Source organism: Carcharodon carcharias, chromosome 25 (genome assembly GCF_017639515.1).
Source record: "Carcharodon carcharias isolate sCarCar2 chromosome 25, sCarCar2.pri, whole genome shotgun sequence".
Classification (NCBI taxonomy): Eukaryota; Metazoa; Chordata; class Chondrichthyes; order Lamniformes; family Lamnidae; genus Carcharodon; species Carcharodon carcharias.
This window is the reverse complement of record NC_054491.1, coordinates 20,121,855-20,142,701: the sequence shown is the minus strand read 5'-3', so window position 1 is coordinate 20,142,701 and position 20,847 is coordinate 20,121,855. Positions and strand designations below refer to the sequence as shown.

The 20,847-nt window shown below is 43.3% G+C and overlaps 1 protein-coding gene across 2 annotated transcripts in view; it reads right to left on the bottom strand.

The window, feature by feature from the left end:
* The window catches only part of LOC121269501 (small integral membrane protein 35-like), a 56,237-nt gene that overhangs the window by 22,615 nt on the left and 12,775 nt on the right, over positions 1-20,847 (bottom strand). Inside the window, exons 4-5 of one of the 2 annotated variants that reach the window (XM_041174100.1) lie at positions 14,753-14,786; positions 7,738-8,193 (exon numbers count right to left, since the gene is read on the bottom strand). In XM_041174100.1, coding sequence (XP_041030034.1) covers positions 8,037-8,193; positions 14,753-14,786 — 191 coding nt within the window. In that variant the 3' untranslated portion in view covers positions 7,738-8,036. Of the gene's footprint in view, positions 1-7,737; positions 8,194-14,752; positions 14,787-20,847 lie in introns of those variants that run through there. The other variant, XM_041174101.1, reaches the window with a different exon arrangement.

The following is a 20,847-nucleotide window of genomic DNA, read 5'->3' as shown; positions in this document are numbered from 1 at the left end:
TTTTTGTTCAGCCAACATTGTGTCACCACAATTTAGAAAGGATGTGAGCGTACTTGAGAAGGTGCAGAGGGGATTTACCAGAATGGCTCCAGGGATGAGGGATTTTCGTGACGAGGTCAGTTTGGAGAATCTGGGGTTGTTCTCCTTGGAGCAAAAGAGATTCGAGGGAGATTTGAGAGAGCGGTACAAAATTAAGAAAGATTTGGATAAGGTAGACAAAGAAAAGCTGTTCCCATTAGCTGATGGTATAAGGAGTGGGGGACACAAAATTAAGGTTTAGGAAAAGAGATTCAAGGCAGATTTGACATAGAATTATTTTGAACAGCAAGTGGTAATGACCCGGAACACTCTGCCAACGAAGGTGGTGAAAGTGGAAACAATGGATGATTTCATAAGGAAGTTGGATTAGCACTTGAGGGAAATAAACTTCCAGGGCCATGGGGAGAGAGAGAGAGAAGGTTGCTGATTGGATTGAGCCCGACGGGCTTTCTGTGCCATAAATTACTGTCTGTCTCCTTACCTTGAGGATTGTGCCCTAAGCCTTTAGGTTCTTCATACAGAGGCATATTTTTACCAACTTTGGGATTTATCTGCCAGAGTTAAAGTCCACAAGACTGCTTTTCTTGAATAAATAATTCGCTCAATTGAGAATGAAAAAGATTCCAGTATTCGAGAGGTGCAGGACCCCAAACAACAACAAATCATTACAAAATTGGAGCTGCAATCCTTAAAAGGAACAGTTGATGAAGATTAAAATTTTGCTCCATTGTGGATTCTGCCTCTTCACGGTCAACAAAATCAGATAACATGGGTCACCAACTCCCAGTGAGGGAAACAGTGAACTCTTGTCCTTCATGGTTTAAGCATCATGTCTGCAGTTGCGTTTTGTCATGAAGATATTAATGTATATAATGTGATTGGAAATTATTTTAAATTGGACTTGTAGTAGGGCCTGTGGGTTTGAGTGTGTGTCTTAACTGGATTAAAGTCACTTAGCCTGGGTGCTTTGTGTAGTAGTTTTGAGATGATAAACAGAAAGGTAGAGGGTACATTTGCATTTTGTTGAATAAACCATTCAGAGACTGGGGGTGAAATCTTGCAACTAGCTAGGACACACCAAGCAGTATGTTTATATTACTAATGATAGGGATTTTGTTGTTAGAAGAGGTGGAGTTCAAAGGGCCTGGTGATACAATAAGAATTTACATTCAAAGGGACTAGGTATATACAGAAAAGAGTTTTGTGTAAGTCAGAGGCATGTAATATCTAAGCAGTCTGTAAGCATGTAATATCTAAGCAGCCTACCACTGTCTGCAAAGGAAAAAAATTGCACGGGACCTCATTTTAAATTAAAAAGATAAAATGTGCTTTGTCTGGTGTCTGTTTAAAGTCTATGGGTTGTTGTTGCCTTGGTGAGGATTTACCTGGGAGTGATTAATTTAGGGGTTTGTTTAAACGTTATTATGGTAGTAATTTATAGACATGTGTATGTGTTTAATTCCTTGTTAAATTAATAAATGTTTAATTTAATTTAAATAAAAACCTCTGGAGGTTTGGTGGTTTCATTCCTGAATCCAATGTTGCATCTCAAATATAACTGAAAATATAGCTTTGACAGTTGTTTAAAGTTTCCCTCTGGGATTTTAAATAACTCAGCCTTTACCAACAGCTGTGTCAAAACAATTGGGGGCTCTTGGCAGGATAATATTTGTAATTCCTTGATTGGTTTGGAATTGGTGAATCTTAAGGTTACGAGTACAATAAGCACTTTGAATTCAGGAGTTGGTGAGGTTATTTTTTTAGAAGTGGTGAACTGCAAAATGGCTTTGGCAATTGCCAAGTCTTGTCTGGGAGTAGAAGATATTACTCTGATTGGGGTGCAAAAAAATAACCAAGAGTAACTCTTTCGAGTACAAACACATTTCCATCTGTTCCTATTCAGATGAAGTTACATTGTTTCATAGTTTGCATTGTGAGATTTGAACTCTTGATCTTGGTGCTACAAACCCAGTACCATAACCACTTGGCTATTTAAGCCAAGCAATAACCAAGTGTAAGTTAACAAAGTTGGCAGATAGGCTAAAATTGGGGTTTCCTGCAGGGGCTAGGAAATCAGATATAATTAAAAGTATATAGCACAGCATCTACAGGTGGAAGTGATACCTGACACTAGTGAGTCACAGCTGGAGGTAGTGAGACTTTAGTTTGAATTGAGGAATCTTGAATTTGAACAAGCAAAGGAACTGAAAAAACTTGAATTAGAAGCAAAGGAAAGATAAATGGTATTTAAAAGGAAGCAAGCAGAAAGGCAGGAGAAAGAAAGGAAGCTGGAAATGGAATTTCAGGAAAGAGAGGAAGAGAGAAAGAGGATACCTATGTAAAAGGCTGAAGTTAAAAAAGAGATCATGGATTCTGAGGAGAGTTCTGATGATGAAAAACCTTTAACCTAAAACCCAGTGGGGAGACGTTTAAATTTGTACAAGCTCTTTCAAAGTTTGAGGAAAAAGATGTTGAAGCATTCTTTAATTCATTTTTAGAAGATAGCTAAATAGATGAAATGGCCACATTTATACTCTAGGTTGCTGGGTAGAGTGCATGAGGTATATGCTTTGCTATCTGAAGAGGTATTGGTGAATTATGATGTGGTGAAAAAGACTATTTGAGTGCATATGAGTTGGTTCCTGAAGCATGCAGGCAGAAATTTAGGCATATGAGAGAACAGCCCAGGCAAACATATATTGAATTTGAGAGAGTAAAACAAAGTAATTTTGACTGATGGACATTAAAAATGGAGACAACATCTGCATCTCTTAAGGAAGTAATTCTTTTGGAAGAATTTAAAGATTCAATCCCTTCAATAGTAAGAACTCATTTTGAGGAACAGAGGGTTCAAACTGTAAGACAAGCAGCAGAAATAGCTGATGATTATGAGTTAGTTCATAGAACTAAACATTTTTCTCCTTACCCTTTCAAATTGGAAAAGGATAGAAAGTGGGAAAGTGAAAGGAAGGTGGGTAGTCAGGGAAGAGGAGGAGTGGCCTGGAATTCCCAGGAAGTATTTTCTCAGGATAATAAAGTGCTGAAGGTAGGAGTGACATTCGAAAATTGAGGTGTTTTCATTGTAATAAAGTAGGGCACATGAAGTCAGCATGTTGGAAATTACTGGGAAAATCTGTTGGAATTATTGGGGTATAGAAAAGCTCTGGAAGTAAAAGTACTTGGGGTTCTGAGGTTTAGGCACAGGAGAAACTAGTGGTTTGTGTACAGTTAAAACAGGAAGAATCAGTGATAGGTAAAGAAGTGGGAATGTACCAATTTACCCAAGAGAATTCTGAGGAGCAGGTTGCAGAAATGTTTAAAGACTTTGTGTGTGAAGGGAAAGTCTTCCCATGTGTACAGGGTGGAGTAGGTAAAGATCTTAAAATTTTAAGAGACAAGGGAGCTAGTAAATCTTTAATGTTGTGGAATAGTGATATTTGTTGTTCAGATGGAGTATTGCAGGAGCAGGTGATAATAAATGAGGTTCATGGAGATGCTAAATCTATTCAGTTGTGGAAGGTAAATTCAAAGAGCAAATGGAAGACAGGTGAAGTTATTGTTGGAGTAGTGGAAATATTGCCCATTGCAGGTGTTCAATTTATTCTGGGTAATGATATAGCTAGATCACAAATGTGGTTGATGCCTAGGGTAGTTGAAAAGCCTGTAGAAGTGTTTTGAACAGAGGTGTTACAGAGGGAGCATCCTGGATTGTTTCCAGATTGCGTGGTAATGAGGTCACAGGCACATAGGTTGAAACAGGAATGACAGGCAGTTCAAAGGCAAGAAGAAGATGTTGAAATCCAATTAGCTAGCACTGTGTTCGATAACATTGTTCAGGAGGAAAGACTACAGGACAATTCAACTGAAATGTTTAACTCAAGGAGGTTAGTGGGGTTACAGAAAAATGATTTGCAATTAAAGCAGTTATATCAGAAAGCTTATTCAGAAACAGAAGCAAAATGTATTCCAGTATTTTATTACCTTCAGTGAGATATCTTAATGGAAAATGGAGGCCAGATCACGTATCAGCAAATGAAAGCTGGAGTGAGGTGCATCAGATTGTTATTCTATTAGGGCATAGAAATGAGATTCTGAGGATTGCTCATGAAATTCTATGGCAGGATTGCATAGGGGTGTAGTCAAATTCTGTAGAACCTGTCATACATGTCAAGTAACAGGGAAACCAAAAGTACTGATTAATTCAATGCCTTTAATCCCAATACCAGCATTTGAAGAACCTTATACTAGGGTCATGATTGATTGTGTAGGACTCCTCCCTAAGACTAAAAGTGGAAATTAGTATTTATTGACAATAATGGATGTGTCTGCCAGGTTTCCTGAAGTGATACCTTTAAGAAATATTACAACTAAGAAGATTGTGGAGGAGTTAACTAAATTTTTTACAAGATATGGTTTACGTAAGGAAATACAATCTGATCAGGGGTCAAATTTCATGTCACAGCTGTTTAAGGAAGTAATGAACAGTTTGGTGATAAAACAATTTAAGTCAACAACTTATCATCCGGAGTCACAAGGAGCTTTGGAAAGGTGGCATCAAACTTTAAAAACTACGATGACAGCGTACTGTCAGGATTATCCACAGGATTGGGATATGGGAATTCCATTCCTGTTATTTGCTATTAGAGACACTCCTAATGCATCGCCTGGTTTTGGCTCTTTTGAACTAGTTTATGGTCATGAGGTAAGGGGACTACTAAAATTAATTCATGAGAAATGGTGGGTCAAAATTCAGAAACTATTCTCTTGGATTACATATCAAATTTCAGGGAAAGATTGAACAGAGCATGTGAGTTGGCTAGGGAACATTTAAAGGTGTCACAGCAAGTGATTGAAGGCAGATAAGAAAGCTAAAGCTCGCAGTTTTGTTCTGGAGAGAAAGTATTAATTTTGTTACCAATACTAGGTCATTCAGTAAATGCAAGATTTAATGGGCCTTACAAGGTTAAAAAGAAATTGAGTGAAGTAAATTATTTAATAAATACTCCAGATAGAAGAAAGAAGCAGAGGGTGTGTCATGTAAAAATGCTTAAAAAGTACTTTGACAGGAAGAGGAATAAAAAGAGGTATTCGTGATGGTAGATGATGAGAAAGAGGTAGATGTGCAGGACTCTGAAATTGACTTCCCTCTAATCAAATTGGATAATGAAGGAGTGCTTGAAAATTCAAATGAAATATTGAGTTACCTTTCAAGCAAGTGTCAAAGTGATTTGGAAAAGCTATTGCAGTCACACAAACCTATTTGTGGGACTAAATTAGGAAAGACAGATTTAGCTATACATGATGCCTCTATACAGGTTTTATCTTCAATAAGGCAACATCCTTATAGATTAAATCCTGCAAAGTTATTACAAGTACAAAAATAAGTTGAATTCATGCTTCAAAATGATACCATTGAGTCTAGTTGCAGTAACTGGAGTTTGCCTACTGTGCTGGTACCAAAACTGGATGGAACACAGCGACTGTGTGTAGGCTATTGAAAGGTGAATGTGGGTGACAAAAGTGGATTCATATCCTATACCACAGTTAGAAGATTGCATTGAGATTGCATTGAAAAAATCAAAATTTATCACAAAGGTTGACTTGCTAAAAGGATATTGGCAGGTACCATTGTCAGAGAGAGCAAAGAAGATATTGGCTTTTGTAATGCCAAGTGGACTATACCAGTTTAAAGTCATGCCATCTGATTTGAAGAATGCATCTGCGATATTTCAAAGACTGACAAAGTAATTGCTGGTCTAAACAGTTGTGCTGTTTATATTGATGATATAATAGTTTTCAATCCTACGTTGGAGGAGCATTTACAGCATCTGGAAGATTATTTTCTCAATTACAAGAAGCTAATTTGGTGATGAACTTGGCTAAAAGTGAATTTGCAAAAGTGCAAGGTACATATCTAGACCATATCATTGGACATGATAAGGTAGCCCTGAGAGATGCAAAAGTCAGTGGCATGTAATATCTAAGCAGCCTGTAAGTCCTACTACTGTCCGCAAAGGAAACAAATTGCAAAGGACCTCATTTTGAATTTATAAGATAAAATGAGCTTTGCCTGGTGCCTTTTAAAGCCTAAGGGTTGTTGTTGCCTTGGTGAGGATTTACCTGGGAGTGATTAATTTGGGGATTTGTTTAAAAGTTATTATGATAGTAATTTCTAGACATGTATGTATTTAATTCCTTGTTAAATTAATAAATGTTTAATTTAATTTACATAAAAACCCCTGGAGGCTTGGTGGTTTCATTTCTGAATTCAAAGCTACATCTCAAATATACCAATTGAAAATATAGGTTATGACAGTTGTTTAAAGTTTCCCTCTGGGATTTTAAATAACTCAGCCTTTACAAACTGCTGTGTCATAACAACTTTCTATTAGCCTTTCACTCAGGTCACAACAATGTCACTGGATCAACGACCCTCATCCAGTGACGTTTTTAATTATATGCATTCATACTCCCACTCACGATCACATTCAAATGAGTTCAGCTTTTTCATTTCACAAAGTACATGAAAATTGATCCACAGGAAAATGAGTCACAGTTTTTCCAGAAAATTACAACAACTAAAGAAAAAGTAACATTTATCACAGAATTTCTGTAAATTTAATTATTTTTTGGTCAATATGGGCATATCAAGGCAAGAACGCTGATGTTCATAAAGAGAGCACTTTCCAATCAGGCACCTGGTGTCAGCAACAAACGCTCCCAGGGCAGGTACAGCACAGGGTTAGATACAGAGTAAAACTCCCGCTACACTGTCCCCATCAAACACTCCTGGAGCTGTATCAAACATCCCATGGTCACTATTTGAAAGAGGAGATGAATTCTCCCTGGTGTCCTAGGCAATATTTACATCTCAACCAAAATCATTAAAAGAAGTAGAATATCTGGTCAATATCACCTGCCTATAGGTGCAGTGTGCAAAATGGCTGGGATGTTTCTTTCCTACATTTGAACAGTGACCACTACTCAATAAGTATTTCATTGGATGTGAAGCATTTGGAACATTCTGAGGTCATGAAAGACCCTCAACCAACGCCTCTGAAACAGAATATCTGACTATTAACTCCTTGTTGTTTGTGGGATTTTGCTGTGCGCAAATTGGCTTTGGGATTTTCTACATTTCAGAAGTGACTACACTTTGAAAAAGCTTGTTATTAGTTGTAAAATGCTTTGCGACATGCAGCTTTTCATTAGAATATAATGGAGTCTTTTTTAACTACTTGAAATTTGATTCTGTATTGCAATATGCCAGTCATTTCTTTATATATAATATATATATAAATAACATATATATACACATGTTTGTATATGCATATGTATGTGTATATGCGTGTATATATGTATAGTGGACGTAGCACTGGCCCCTGGGGAACACTGCTGTCTACCTCCTCCAGTCTGAAAAACAACCATTTACCACCACTTGCTGTTTTCTGTCCTTAAGCCATTTTTTAATCCAACCTGACACTGACCCTCCAATTCCATGAGCCAGTTTTTTCTTTATGCTCGTATTTTTTTTATTCATGGAATGTGGGCTTCACTGGCTGGGCCAGCATTTATTGCCCATCTCTACTTGCCCTTGAGAAGGTGGGGGTGAACTCCCTTCTTGAACTGCTGTAGTCCATGTGGTGTAGGTACACCCACAGTGCTGTTAGGAAGGAAGTTCCAGGATTTTGACCCAGTGACAGTGAAGCAATGGCGATATTTCCAAGTCAGGATGGTGAGTGATGTTGGGTTACTGCGCATTCTGTGGAGCTGGTTTGGATGAGATGTAATGGCACCCTGCCCATTGCTAAACAAATCTCAAGCTTAGCAAAATCCAATCAAGCAGCAGGAGCTGAGATTTCACCTAGGATTTTTAAGAAAGTTTTATTTCCCTATTCCAAGATCCCAACACCACAAAACAAAATCAATAAGAATAAGGTTTCTTGTTTCCCCACAGTCCCCGAAAGTGACGATCTCACACCTCTTTCGAACCCCCTTTAATGATGCTCTGCAATGGCTGGGTACAAATCCTCGTCACAAGTCTCCATGTTGTGATACTGGAACTGTTGGTCTGATCTGGGGTTTCCCAAAGCGTTCATCATCCCACTGATGGTGAATGGTGGGTCAAACTCCAATTGGATTGATTTCAGGTCTCTGCAGGAAAATCCAGGGTTTAAGATCTGTTCTTTTCCTCCCCTCCATCCCACATTCCCCCTACCAACTCGCTGATGCCATTTCTAACAATAGCTAAACTTTGTGGCTTTACAAGCACACAGGTCTGCCCTAGGAGCAGAATAATACATGCGATACATCTTCAACTTGCTCTTGGCTATCTGATTATCTGATGTTGCTGTTCCTATATCACTGTTCCTTTGCTGCACTGGGTCTAAATCCTGGAATTCCCTCCCTGTCAGCACAGTGGGTGTACCTACACCACTTGGATTGCAGCGGTTCAAGAAGGCAGCTCACCACCACCTTCTAAAGGCAATTAGGGATGGGCAATAGATGTTGACCTAGCCAGCGATGCCCATATCCTGTGAACAAGTAAAAAAATGTCCTGTTTCACATGTCGGGCAATTCCAGTTATGAGTAATAGTAATTATTATCTCCAATGGCTCAATGACTTTATTCTGTGGGTTGTTGAGCAACATCAACTAAGGACTAAAGTTCTGGTATTACAATTTTGCGTTGTTTTTCTGCACTGGTTTCTTGTGCTAAAAATATCCCCCTTTGCTTGGAGGCAATGGCACCTCGTCTTTCACTAACCCTTCAAGTAGCTAGATTTTGAATGTCAACAGTAAACCTGACTTTAAGGAGTTTGCACAAGGTTCTTGCCTCACATGAGCTCAAGGATCATAAGGGGCAAGAGTGATGGTGAATTTCCTAATCCGCAAGTGCCAAAGACAAGTCTAGCACTCCTACTCATACACCACCTCCTAATCCCACGCCAAGCCCTGACTCATCCCTACGCCTGTCCCCCTCAATACCTGCTCGGAACAGGCTGTGGTTCAAAGCTGGAACTTCATAGGATTACATGGAATGTACAGCACAGAAACAGGCCATTTGGCCCAACCAGTCCATGCTGGTGTTTAAGCTCCACTTGAGCCTCCTCCTATCTTTCCTCATCTAAACCTACCTTCGTAAACCTCTATTCCTTTCTCCCTTATATGTTTGTCTAGTTTTCCCTTGCATCTATACTAGTTGCTTCAACCATTCCCGTTTGATACATTCCCACATAGTGGGAGGCGATGGCCTAGTGGTATTATCGCTACACTAGTAATCCAGAGACCCGGGATAATGCTCTGCAGACCTGGACTCAAATTTGGATTCAATAAAAGTCTGGAATTAAAAGTCTAATGATGACCATGAAACCATTCTTAAAAACCCATCTGGCTCAATAATGCCCTTTAAGGAAGGAAATATGCCGCACTTATCTGATCTGACATACATGTGACTCCAACGTGGTTGACTTTAGCTACTCAGTTATATCAAAACAGCTACCAAATTGGATAAGGAGTGATAATGGACGGACCACCATTGAACCAGAATTGACAACGGCAAACTCAATCCTGTCGACCTTGCAAAGTCCTTCTTACAACCATGTGGGGGCTTGTGCCAAAATTGGGAGAGCTGCCTCACAGACTAGTCAAACAACAGCCCGACATAGTCACCCTCACTGAATCATATCTTACACATAATGTCCCAGACACCACCATCACCATCCCTGGGTAGTTCTGTCCCACTGGCACGACAGAGGTGGCGGCACAGTAGTATACAGTCGGAAACAAAAACAGAATTACCTGGAAAAACTCAGCAGGTCTGGCAGCATCGGCGGAGAAGAAAAGAGTTGACGTTTCGAGTCCTCATGACCCTTCAGCAGAACTGGGTGAATCCAAGGAGAGGGGTGAAATATAAGCTGGTTCAAGGTGGGGGTGGAGGGAGAGAAGTGGAGGGGGGTGGTGTGGTTGTAGGGACAAGCAAGCAGTGATAGGAGCAGATAATCAAAAGATGTCACAGACAAAAGAACAAAAGAACACAGAGGTGTTGAATTTGGTGATATTATCTAAACGAATGTGCTAATTAAGAATGGATGGTAGGGCACTCAAGGTATAGCTCTAGTGGGGGAAAAAACAAAAGGAAGGGGGAAGAAACAGAAACGGGGTGGGGATGGAGGAGGGAGGTCAAGATCTAAAGTTGTTGAATTCAATATTCAGTCCGGAAGGCTGTAAAGTGCCTAGTCGGAAGTTGAGGTGCTGTTCCTCCAGTTTGCGTTGGGCTTCACTGGAACAATGCAGCAAGCCAAGGACAGACATGTGGGCAAGAGAGCAGGGTGGGGTGTTAAAATAGCAAGCGACAGGGAGGTTTGGGTCATTCTTGCAGACAGACTGCAGGTGTTCTGCAAAGCGGTCGCCCAGTTTACGTTTGGTCTCTCCAATGTAGAGGAGACCACATTGGGAGCAATGAATGCAGTAGACTAAGTTGGGGGAAATGCAAGTGAAATGCTGCTTCACTTGAAAGGAGTGTTTGGGCCCTTGGATGGTGAGGAGAGAGGAAGTGAAGGGGCAGGTGTTGCATCTTTTGCGTGGGCATGGAGAGGTGCCATAGATGGGGGTTGAGGAGTAGGGGGTGATGGAGGAGTGGACCAGGGTGTCCCGGAGGGAACGATCCCTACGGAATGCCGATAGGGGGAGTGAAGGGAAGATGTGTTTGGTGGTGGCATCATGCTGGAATTGGTGGAAATGGCGGAGGATGATCCTTTGAATGCGGAGGCTGGTGAGGTGATAAGTGAGGACAAGGGGGACCCTATCATGTTTCTGGGAGGGAGGAGAAAGCATGAGGGCGGATGCACAGGAGATGGGCCGGACACGGTTGAGGGCCCTGTCAACGACCATGGGTGGAAAACCTCGGTTAAGGAAGAAGGAGGACATGTCAGAGGAACTGTTTTTGAAGGTAGCATCATCGGAACAGATGTGACGGAGACGAAGGAACTGAGAAAATGGGATGGAGTCCTTACAGGAAGCGGGGTGTGAGGAGCTGTAGTCGAGGTAGCTGTGGGAGTCGGTAGGCTTATAATGGATATTGGTGGACAGTCTATCACCAGAGATTGAGACAAAGAGGTCAAGGAAGGGAAGGGAAGTGTCAGAGATGGACCCCGTGAAAATTATGAAGGGGTGGAGATTGGAAGCAAAATTAATAAATTTTTCCAAGTCCCGACGAGAGCATGAAGCAGCACCGAAGTAATCATCGATGTACCGGAGAAAGAGTTATGGAAGGGGGCCGGAGTAGGACTGGAACAAGGAATGTTCCACATACCCCATAAAGAGACAGGCATAGCTGGGGCCCATGCAGGTATACAGTCGGTGGTAGTTGCCCTGCAGTCCTCAACATCGACTCTGGACCCCATGAAGTCTCACGGCATCAGGTAAAACATGGGCAAGGAAACCTGCTTATTACCGAGTACTGTCCTCCCCTAGCTGATGAATCAGTGCTCCTCCATGTTGAACACCACTTGGAGGAAGCACTGAGGGTGGCAAGGGCAAAGAATGTACTCTGGGTGGGAGACTTCATTGTTCACCATCAAGAGTAGCTCGGTAGCACCACTACAGACCGAACTGGCTGAGTCCTGAAGGTTATAGCTGCTAGGCTGGGTCTGCGCCAGGTGGTGAGGGAACCAACAAGAGGGAAATAACATACTTGACATCGTGCTCACCAACCTGCCTGCCCGCAGATGCATCTGTCCATGACAGTGTCGGTAGGAATGACCAACGCACAGTCGTTGTGGAGACAAAGTGCTGCTTTCACATTGAGGATACCCTCCATCATGTTGTGTGGCACTACCGGTGTGCTAAATGGGATACATTTCGAACAGATCTAGCAACTCCAGACTGGACATCCATGAGGCGCTGTGGGTCATCAGCAGCACCAGAATTGTACTCGAATACAATCTGTGACCTCATGGCCTGGCATATGGCACATTCTACCATTACCATCAGGTCAGGGAATCAACCCTGGTTCAATGAAACGTGCAGGAGGGTATGCCAGGAGCAGCACCAGGCATACCTAAAAATGAGGCATCAACTGGGTGAAGCTACAATGCAAGACTACTTGCATGCCCAACAGCATAAGCAATAAGTGAGACAGAGCTAAGTGATTCCACAACCTATCGATCAGATCTGAGGTCTGCAGTCCTGCCACATCCAATCGTGAATGGTGGTGGACAATCAAACAACTTACTGGAGGAGGAGACTCCTCAAATATCCCCATCTTCGATGATGGAGGAGTTCAGCACATCAGTACAAAAGATAAGGCTGAAGTATTTGCTACAACCTTCAGCCAGAAGTGCTGAGTGAATGATCCATCTTGGTCTCCTCTGGAGGTCCCCAGCATCACAGGTGCCAGTCTTCAGCCAATTCGATTCACTCCACGTGATATCAAGAAACAGCTGAAGGCACTGGAAACTGCAAAGGCTCTGGGCCCTGACAATATTCCGGCAATACTAATGAAGATTTGAGCTCCAGAACTTGCCATACCCCTAGCCAAGCTGTTCCAGTACAGCCACAACACTGGCATCTACCCAGCGATTTGGAAATTGCCCACGTATGTCCTGTACGCAAAAAACAGGGCAAATCCAACCTGGCCAATTACTGCCTCATCTGTTTACTCTCGATCATCAGTAAAGTGGTGGAAGGGTTCATCAACAGTGCTATCAAGTGGCACTTGCTTAGGAATAACCTGCTCACTGGTTCCGCTAGGGCCACTCAGCTCCTGACCTCATTCCTTGGCTCATACATGGACAAAAGGGCCGAACTCTGGAGGTGAGGTGAGAATGACTGCCCTTGACATCAAGGCAGCATTTGACCGAGTGTGGCATCAAGGAGCCCTAGCAGAACTAGAGTCAATGGGAATCAGGGGAAATCTCTCCGCTGGTTGAAGTCATACCCAGCACAAAGGAAGATGGGTGTGATTGCTGGAGGTCAGTCATCTCAGTTCCAGGACATCACTGCAGGAGTTCCTCAGGATAGTGTCCTAGGCTCAACCAACTTCAGCGGCTTCATCAATCACCTTCCTTCCATCATAAGATCAGAAGTGGGGATGTTCACTGGTGATTGCACAATGTTCAGCACCATTCATGACTCCTCAGATACTGAGGCAGTCCATGTCCAAATGCAGCAAGATGTGGACAATATCTAGGCTTGGGCTGACAGGTGGCAAGTAATATTTGTGCCTCACAGGTGCCAGGCAATGACCGTCTCCAACAGAAGAGAATCTAACTATCGCCCCTTGATATTCAATGGCATTAGCATCACTGAATCCCTCCACTATCAACATCCTGGGGGTTACCATTGACCAGAAACTGAACTGGGCCAGCCATATAAATATTGTGGCTACAAGAACAGGTCAGAGGTTAGGAATAGTGCGACGAGTAACTCACCTCCTGACTCCCCAAAGTCTGTCTACCATCTACAAGGCACAAGTCAGGAGTGTGATCGAGTATTCCCCACTTGCCCGGATGAGTGCAGCTCCAACAACACTCAAGAAACTTGACACCATCCAGGACAAGGCAGCCCACTTGATTGGCACCACATCCACATACATTCACTCCTCCCCCCACTGACGCACAATAGCAGCAGTATGTACCATTTACAAGATGCACTGCAGGGACTTATCAAAGTTACTTAGGCAGTACCTTCCAAACCCACAACCACTACCATCTAGAAGGACAGGGGCAGCTGTGACATAGGAACACCACCAGCTGGAAGTTCCCCTCCAAGCCACTCACCATCCTGACTTGGAAATAATTCACTGTTTCTTCGCTGTCGTTGGGTCAAAATCCTGGAACTCCCCCCTAACAGCACTGTGGGTGTACCTATGCCACATGAACTGCAGTGGTTTAAGAAGGCAGCTCACCACCTCTTTCTCAAGGGCAACTAGGGATGGCCAACAACTGCTGGCTCAGCCAGTGAAACCCACATCCCAAGAATGAAATAAAAAAAAACAAGTTCCACATTCTCAACACTCTATGGTTGAAAAAGTTTCTTCTGAATTCCCCATTTGATTTCATGACAACTATTTTTATCCTTTCATGAGATGTGGGTGTCATTGACAATGCCAGCATTTGTTGCCCATCAGGGCAGTTAGAGTCAACCACATTGCTGTGGGCCTGGAGTCACATGTAGGCCAGACCAGGTAAAGATGGCAGATTTCCTTCCCTAAAGAGCACTAGTGAATCAGGTAGGCTTTTAACAACAATCAATGATAGTTTCGTGGTCACTGTTACTGAGGCTAGCTTTCAATTCTAGATTTTACTAACTGAATTTAAATTCCACCAGATACCATGGTGGGATTTGAACCCATGGTCCTAGAGCATAACCAGGGCCTCTGGATTACTAGTCTAGTGACATTACCACCACACCACATCTCTCCCGTAGTCTTGATATTAATGGCCTCTAGCTATCCTCTTCCAGAATAGAGGAATCATTCTCTTCATATCCACTCTGTCAAAACCTTCATAATTTTAAAGAACTCATTGGTCATTGATCAGCCTTCTCTTTTTAAGAGAGAAGAAATCCAGTCAGTCAGTCCTTTCCTGATGTTACCCAGATATTTCTAGCTGCTGTGTCACAATGAAGTTGCTACTTTGACTGATTGAGCTGCCAGTGAGTGGGTTGTAAACCGTGCTCGGTAATGTGCCGGTGAAGATTGTGTACTGTACCTGAGAACATTCTGGCTAAAGGTCAGCTTGGGTTCTGTAAAACACAGAAAGCGCAGCAGTGTTAGTAAAGATGGGCACATTGAATCATTAGGATCGCCAGTCCACAAAGAGGGCACACACCCTCACAACCACCATCATACACACCATTACACACACACATACACCCTCACAACCACCATCATACACACCGTTACACAGACAATAATAAAAACAAAAAAACTGCGGATGCTGGAAATCCAAAACAAAAGCAGAATTACCTGGAAAAACTCAGCAGGTCTGGCAGCATTGGCGGAGAAGAAAAGAGTTGACGTTTTGACTCCTCATGACCCTTCAACAGAACTTGAGTTTGGGTCCAAGAAAGAGTTGAAATATAAGCTGGTTTAAGGTGTGTGTTGGGGGGGGGGGGGGGGGGGGGGGGAGGGTGGGGGGGGGGGGGGGTGCAGAGAGAGAGAGAGAGAAGTGGAGGGGGTGTGTGGTTGTAGGGACAAACAAGCAGTGATAGAAGCAGATCATCAAAAGATGTCACAAACAACAGAACAAAAGAACACATAGGTGTTAAAGTTGGTGATATTATCTAAACAAATGTGCTAATTAAGAATGGATGGTAGGGCACTCAAGGTATAGCTCTAGTGGGGGTGGGGAGAGCATAAAAGATTTAAAAATATTTAAAAATAATGGAAATAGGTGGGAAAAGAAAAATCTATATAATTTATTGGAAAAAAACAAAAGGAAGGGGGAAACAGAAAGGGGGTGGGGATGGAGGAGGGAGCTCAAGACCTAAAGTTGTTGAATTCAATATTCAGTCCGGAAGGCTGTAAAGTGCCTAGTCGGAAGATGAGGTGTTGTTCTTCCAGTTTGCGTTGGGCTTCACTGGAACAATGCAGCAAGCCAAGGACAGACATGTGGGCAAGAGAGCAGGGTGGAGTGTTAAAATAGCAAGCGACAGGGAGGTTTGGGTCATTCTTGCAGACAGACCCCAGGTGTTCTGCAAAGCGGTCGCCCAGTTTACGTTTGGTCTTTCCAATGTAGAGGAGACCACATTGGGAGCAACGAATGCAGTAGACTAAGTTGGGGGAAATGCAAGTGAAATGCTGCTTCACTTGAAAGGAGTGTTTGGGCCCTTGGACGGTGAGGAGAGAGGAAGTGAAGGGGCAGGTGTTGCATCTTTTGCGTGGGCATGGGGTGGTGCCATAGGAGGGGGTTGAGAAGTAGGGGGTGATGGAGGAGTGGACCAGGGTTTCCCGGAGGGAGCGATCCCTACGGAATGCCGATAGGGGGAGTGAAGGGAAGATGTGTTTGGTGGTGGCATCATGCTGGAGTTGGCAGAAATGGCGGAGGATGGCCCTCAACTGTGTCCGGCCCATCTCCCACGCATCCGCCCTCATGCCTTCTCCTCCCTCCCAGAGACATGATAGGGTCCCCCTTGTCCTCACTTATCACCCCATCAGCCTCCGCATTCAAAGGATCATCCTCCGCCATTATATAGATTTTTCTTTTCCCACCTATTTCCATTATTTTTAAATATTTTTAAATCTTTTATGCTCTCCCCACCCCCACTAGAGCTAAACCTTGAGTGCCCTACCATCCATTCTTAATTAGCACATTTGTTTAGATAATATCACCAACTTTAACACCTATGTGTTCTTTTGTTCTGTTGTTTGTGACATCTTTTGATGATCTGCTTCTATCACTTCTTGTTTGTCCCTACAACCACACACCCCCTCCACTTCTCTCTCTCTCTTTCCCCCCACACACCTTAAACCAGCTTATATTTCAACTCTTTCTTGGACGCGAACTCAAGTTCTGTTGAAGGGTCATGAGGACTCGAAACGTCAACTCTTTTCTTCTCCACCGATGCTGCCAGACCTGCTGAGTTTTTCCAGGTAATTCTGTTTTTGTATTATTCAGACAATGCCTCACAGCCAACATCATACACACCATTACGCACACATACAAAATGCCTCACAACCACCATCATACACACCATTACACACACATACACACTGCCTCACAACCACCATCATACACACCATGACACACACATACACACTGCCTCACAACCACCATCATGCAGACCATTACACACACACACCCTCACAAACACCATCATACACACCATTACACACACACCCTCACAACAACCATCATACACACCATTACACATACACTGCCTCACAACCACCATCATACACACCATTACACACACAAACCCTCACAACAACCATCATACACACCATTACACACACATACACCATCACAACCACCATCATACACACCATTACACACACATACACCCTCACAACCACCATCATACACACCATTACATACACACATACACCCTCACAACCACCATCATACACACCATTACACACACATACACCCTCACAACCACCATCATACACACCATTACACACACACCCTCACAACAACCATCATACACACCATTACACATACACTGCCTCACAACCACCATCATACACACCATTACACACACAAACCCTCACAACCAGCATCATACACACCATTACACACACATACACCCTCACAACCACCATCACACACACCATTACACACACATACACCCTCACGACCACCATCATACACACCATTACACACACATACACACTGCCTCACAACCACCATCATACACACCATTACACACACATACACACTGCCTCACAACCACCATCATACACACCATTACACACACATACACACTGCCTCACAACCACCATCATACACACCATTACACACACACCCTCACAACAACCATCATACACACCATTACACATAAACTGCCTCACAACCACCATCATACACACCATTACACACACACACCCTCACAGCAACCATCATACACACCATTACACATACACTGCCTCACAACAACCATCATACACACCATTACACACACACACCCTCACAACAACCATCATACACACCATTTCATAGACACACCCTCACAACAACCATCATACACACCATTACACACACACAGCCTCACAACCACCATCATACACACCATTACACACACACACCCTCACAACCACCATCATACACACCATTACACACACACACCCTCACAACAACCATCACACACACCATTACACACACACACCCTCACAACCACCATCATACACACCATTACACACACACACCCTCACAACCAGCATCATACACACCATTACACACACACACCCTCACAACAACCATCAGACACACCATTACACATACACTGCCTCACAACAACCATCATACACACCATTACACACACACACCCTCACAACAACCATCATACACACCATTTCATAGACACACCCTCACAACAACCATCATACACATCATTACACACACACAGCCTCACAACCACCATCATACACACCATTACACACACACACCCTCACAACCACCATCATACACACCATTACACACACACACCCTCACAACAACCATCACACACACCATTACACACACACAGCCTCACAACCACCATCATACACACCATTACACACACACACCCTCACAACCACCATCATACACACCATTACACACACACACCCTCACAACCAGCATCATACACACCATTACACACACACAGCCTCACAACCACCATCATACACACCATTACACACACAAACCCTCAAAACCACCATCATACACACCATTACACACACATACACCCTCACAACCACCATCATACACACCATTGCACACACATACACACTGCCTCACAATCACCATCATACACATCATTACACACACATACATACTGCCTCACAACCACCATCATACACACCATTACACACACATACACACTGCCTCACAACCACCATCATACACACCATTACACACACACACCCTCACAACAACCATCATACACACCATTACACACACACCCTCACAACAACCATCATACACACCATTACACATACACTGCCTCACAACCACCATCATACACACCATTACACACACACACCCTCACAACAACCATCATACACACCATTAGACATACACTGCCTCACAACCACCATCATACACACCATTACACACACACACCCTCACAACAACCATCATACACACCATTACACGTACACTGCCTCACAACCAGCATCATACACACCATTACACACACACAGCCTCACAACAACCATCATACACACCATTACACACACACACCCTTACAACCACCATCATACACACCATTACACACACACACCCTCACAACAACCATCATACACACCATTACACACACACACCCTCACAACAACCATCATACACACCATTACACACACACAGCCTCACAACCACCATCATACACACCATTACACACACACACCCTCACAACAACCATCATACACACCATTTCATAGACACACACTCACAACCACCATCATACACACCATTACACACACACAGCCTCACAACCACCATCATACAGACCATTACACACACAGACCCTCACAACGACCATCATACACACCATTACACATACACTGCCTCACAACCACCATCATACACACCATTACACACACAAACCCTCACAACCACCATCATGCACACCATTACACACACATACACCTTCACAACCACCATCATACACACCATTACACACACATACACCCTCACAACCACCATCATACACACCATTACACACACATACACCCTCACAACCACCATCATACACACCATTACACACACAGATACACCCTCACAACCACCATCATACACACCATTACACACACACAGCCTCACAACAACCATCATACACACCATTACACATACACTGCCTCACAACCACCATCATACACACCATTACACACACAAACCATCACAACAACCATCATACACACCATTACACACACACAGCCTCACAACAACCATCATACACACCATTACACACACACACCCTCACAACCACCATCATACACACCATTACACACACACACCCTCACAACCACCATCATACACACCATTACACACACACACCCTCACAACCAGCATCATACACACCATTACACACACACAGCCTCACAACGACCATCATACACACCATTACACACACAAACCCTCACAACCAGCATCATACACACGATTACACACACATACACCCTCACAACCACCATCATACACACCATTACACACACATACACCCTCACAACCACCATCATACACACCATTACACACACAAACCCTCACAACAACCATCATACACACCATTACACACACAAACCCTCACAACCACCATCATACACACCATTACACACACACCCTCACAACAACCATCATACACACCATTACACATACACTGCCTCACAACCACCATCATACACACCATTACACACAAAAACCCTCAAAACCACCATCATACACACCATTACACACACATACACCCTCACAACCACCATCATACACACCATTGCACACGCATACACACTGCCTCACAATCACCATCATACACATCATTACACACACATACATACTGCCTCACAACCACCATCATACACACCATTACACACACATACACACTGCCTCACAACCACCATCATACACACCATTACACACACACACCCTCACAACAACCATCATACACACCATTACACACACACCCTCACAACAACCATCATACACACCATTACACATACACTGCCTCACAACCACCATCATACACACCATTACACACACACACCCTCACAACAACCATCATACACACCATTAGACATACACTGCCTCACAACCACCATCATACACACCATTACACACACACACCCTCACAACAACCATCATACACACCATTACACGTACACTGCCTCACAACCAGCATCATACACACCATTACACACACACAGCCTCACAACAACCATCATACACACCATTACACACACACACCCTCACAACCACCATCATACACACCATTACACACACACACCCTCACAACAACCATCATACACACCATTACACACACACAGCCTCACAACCACCATCATACACACCATTACACACACACACCCTCACAACAACCATCATACACACCATTTCATAGACACACCCTCACAACAACCATCATACACACCATTTCATAGACACACCCTCACAAC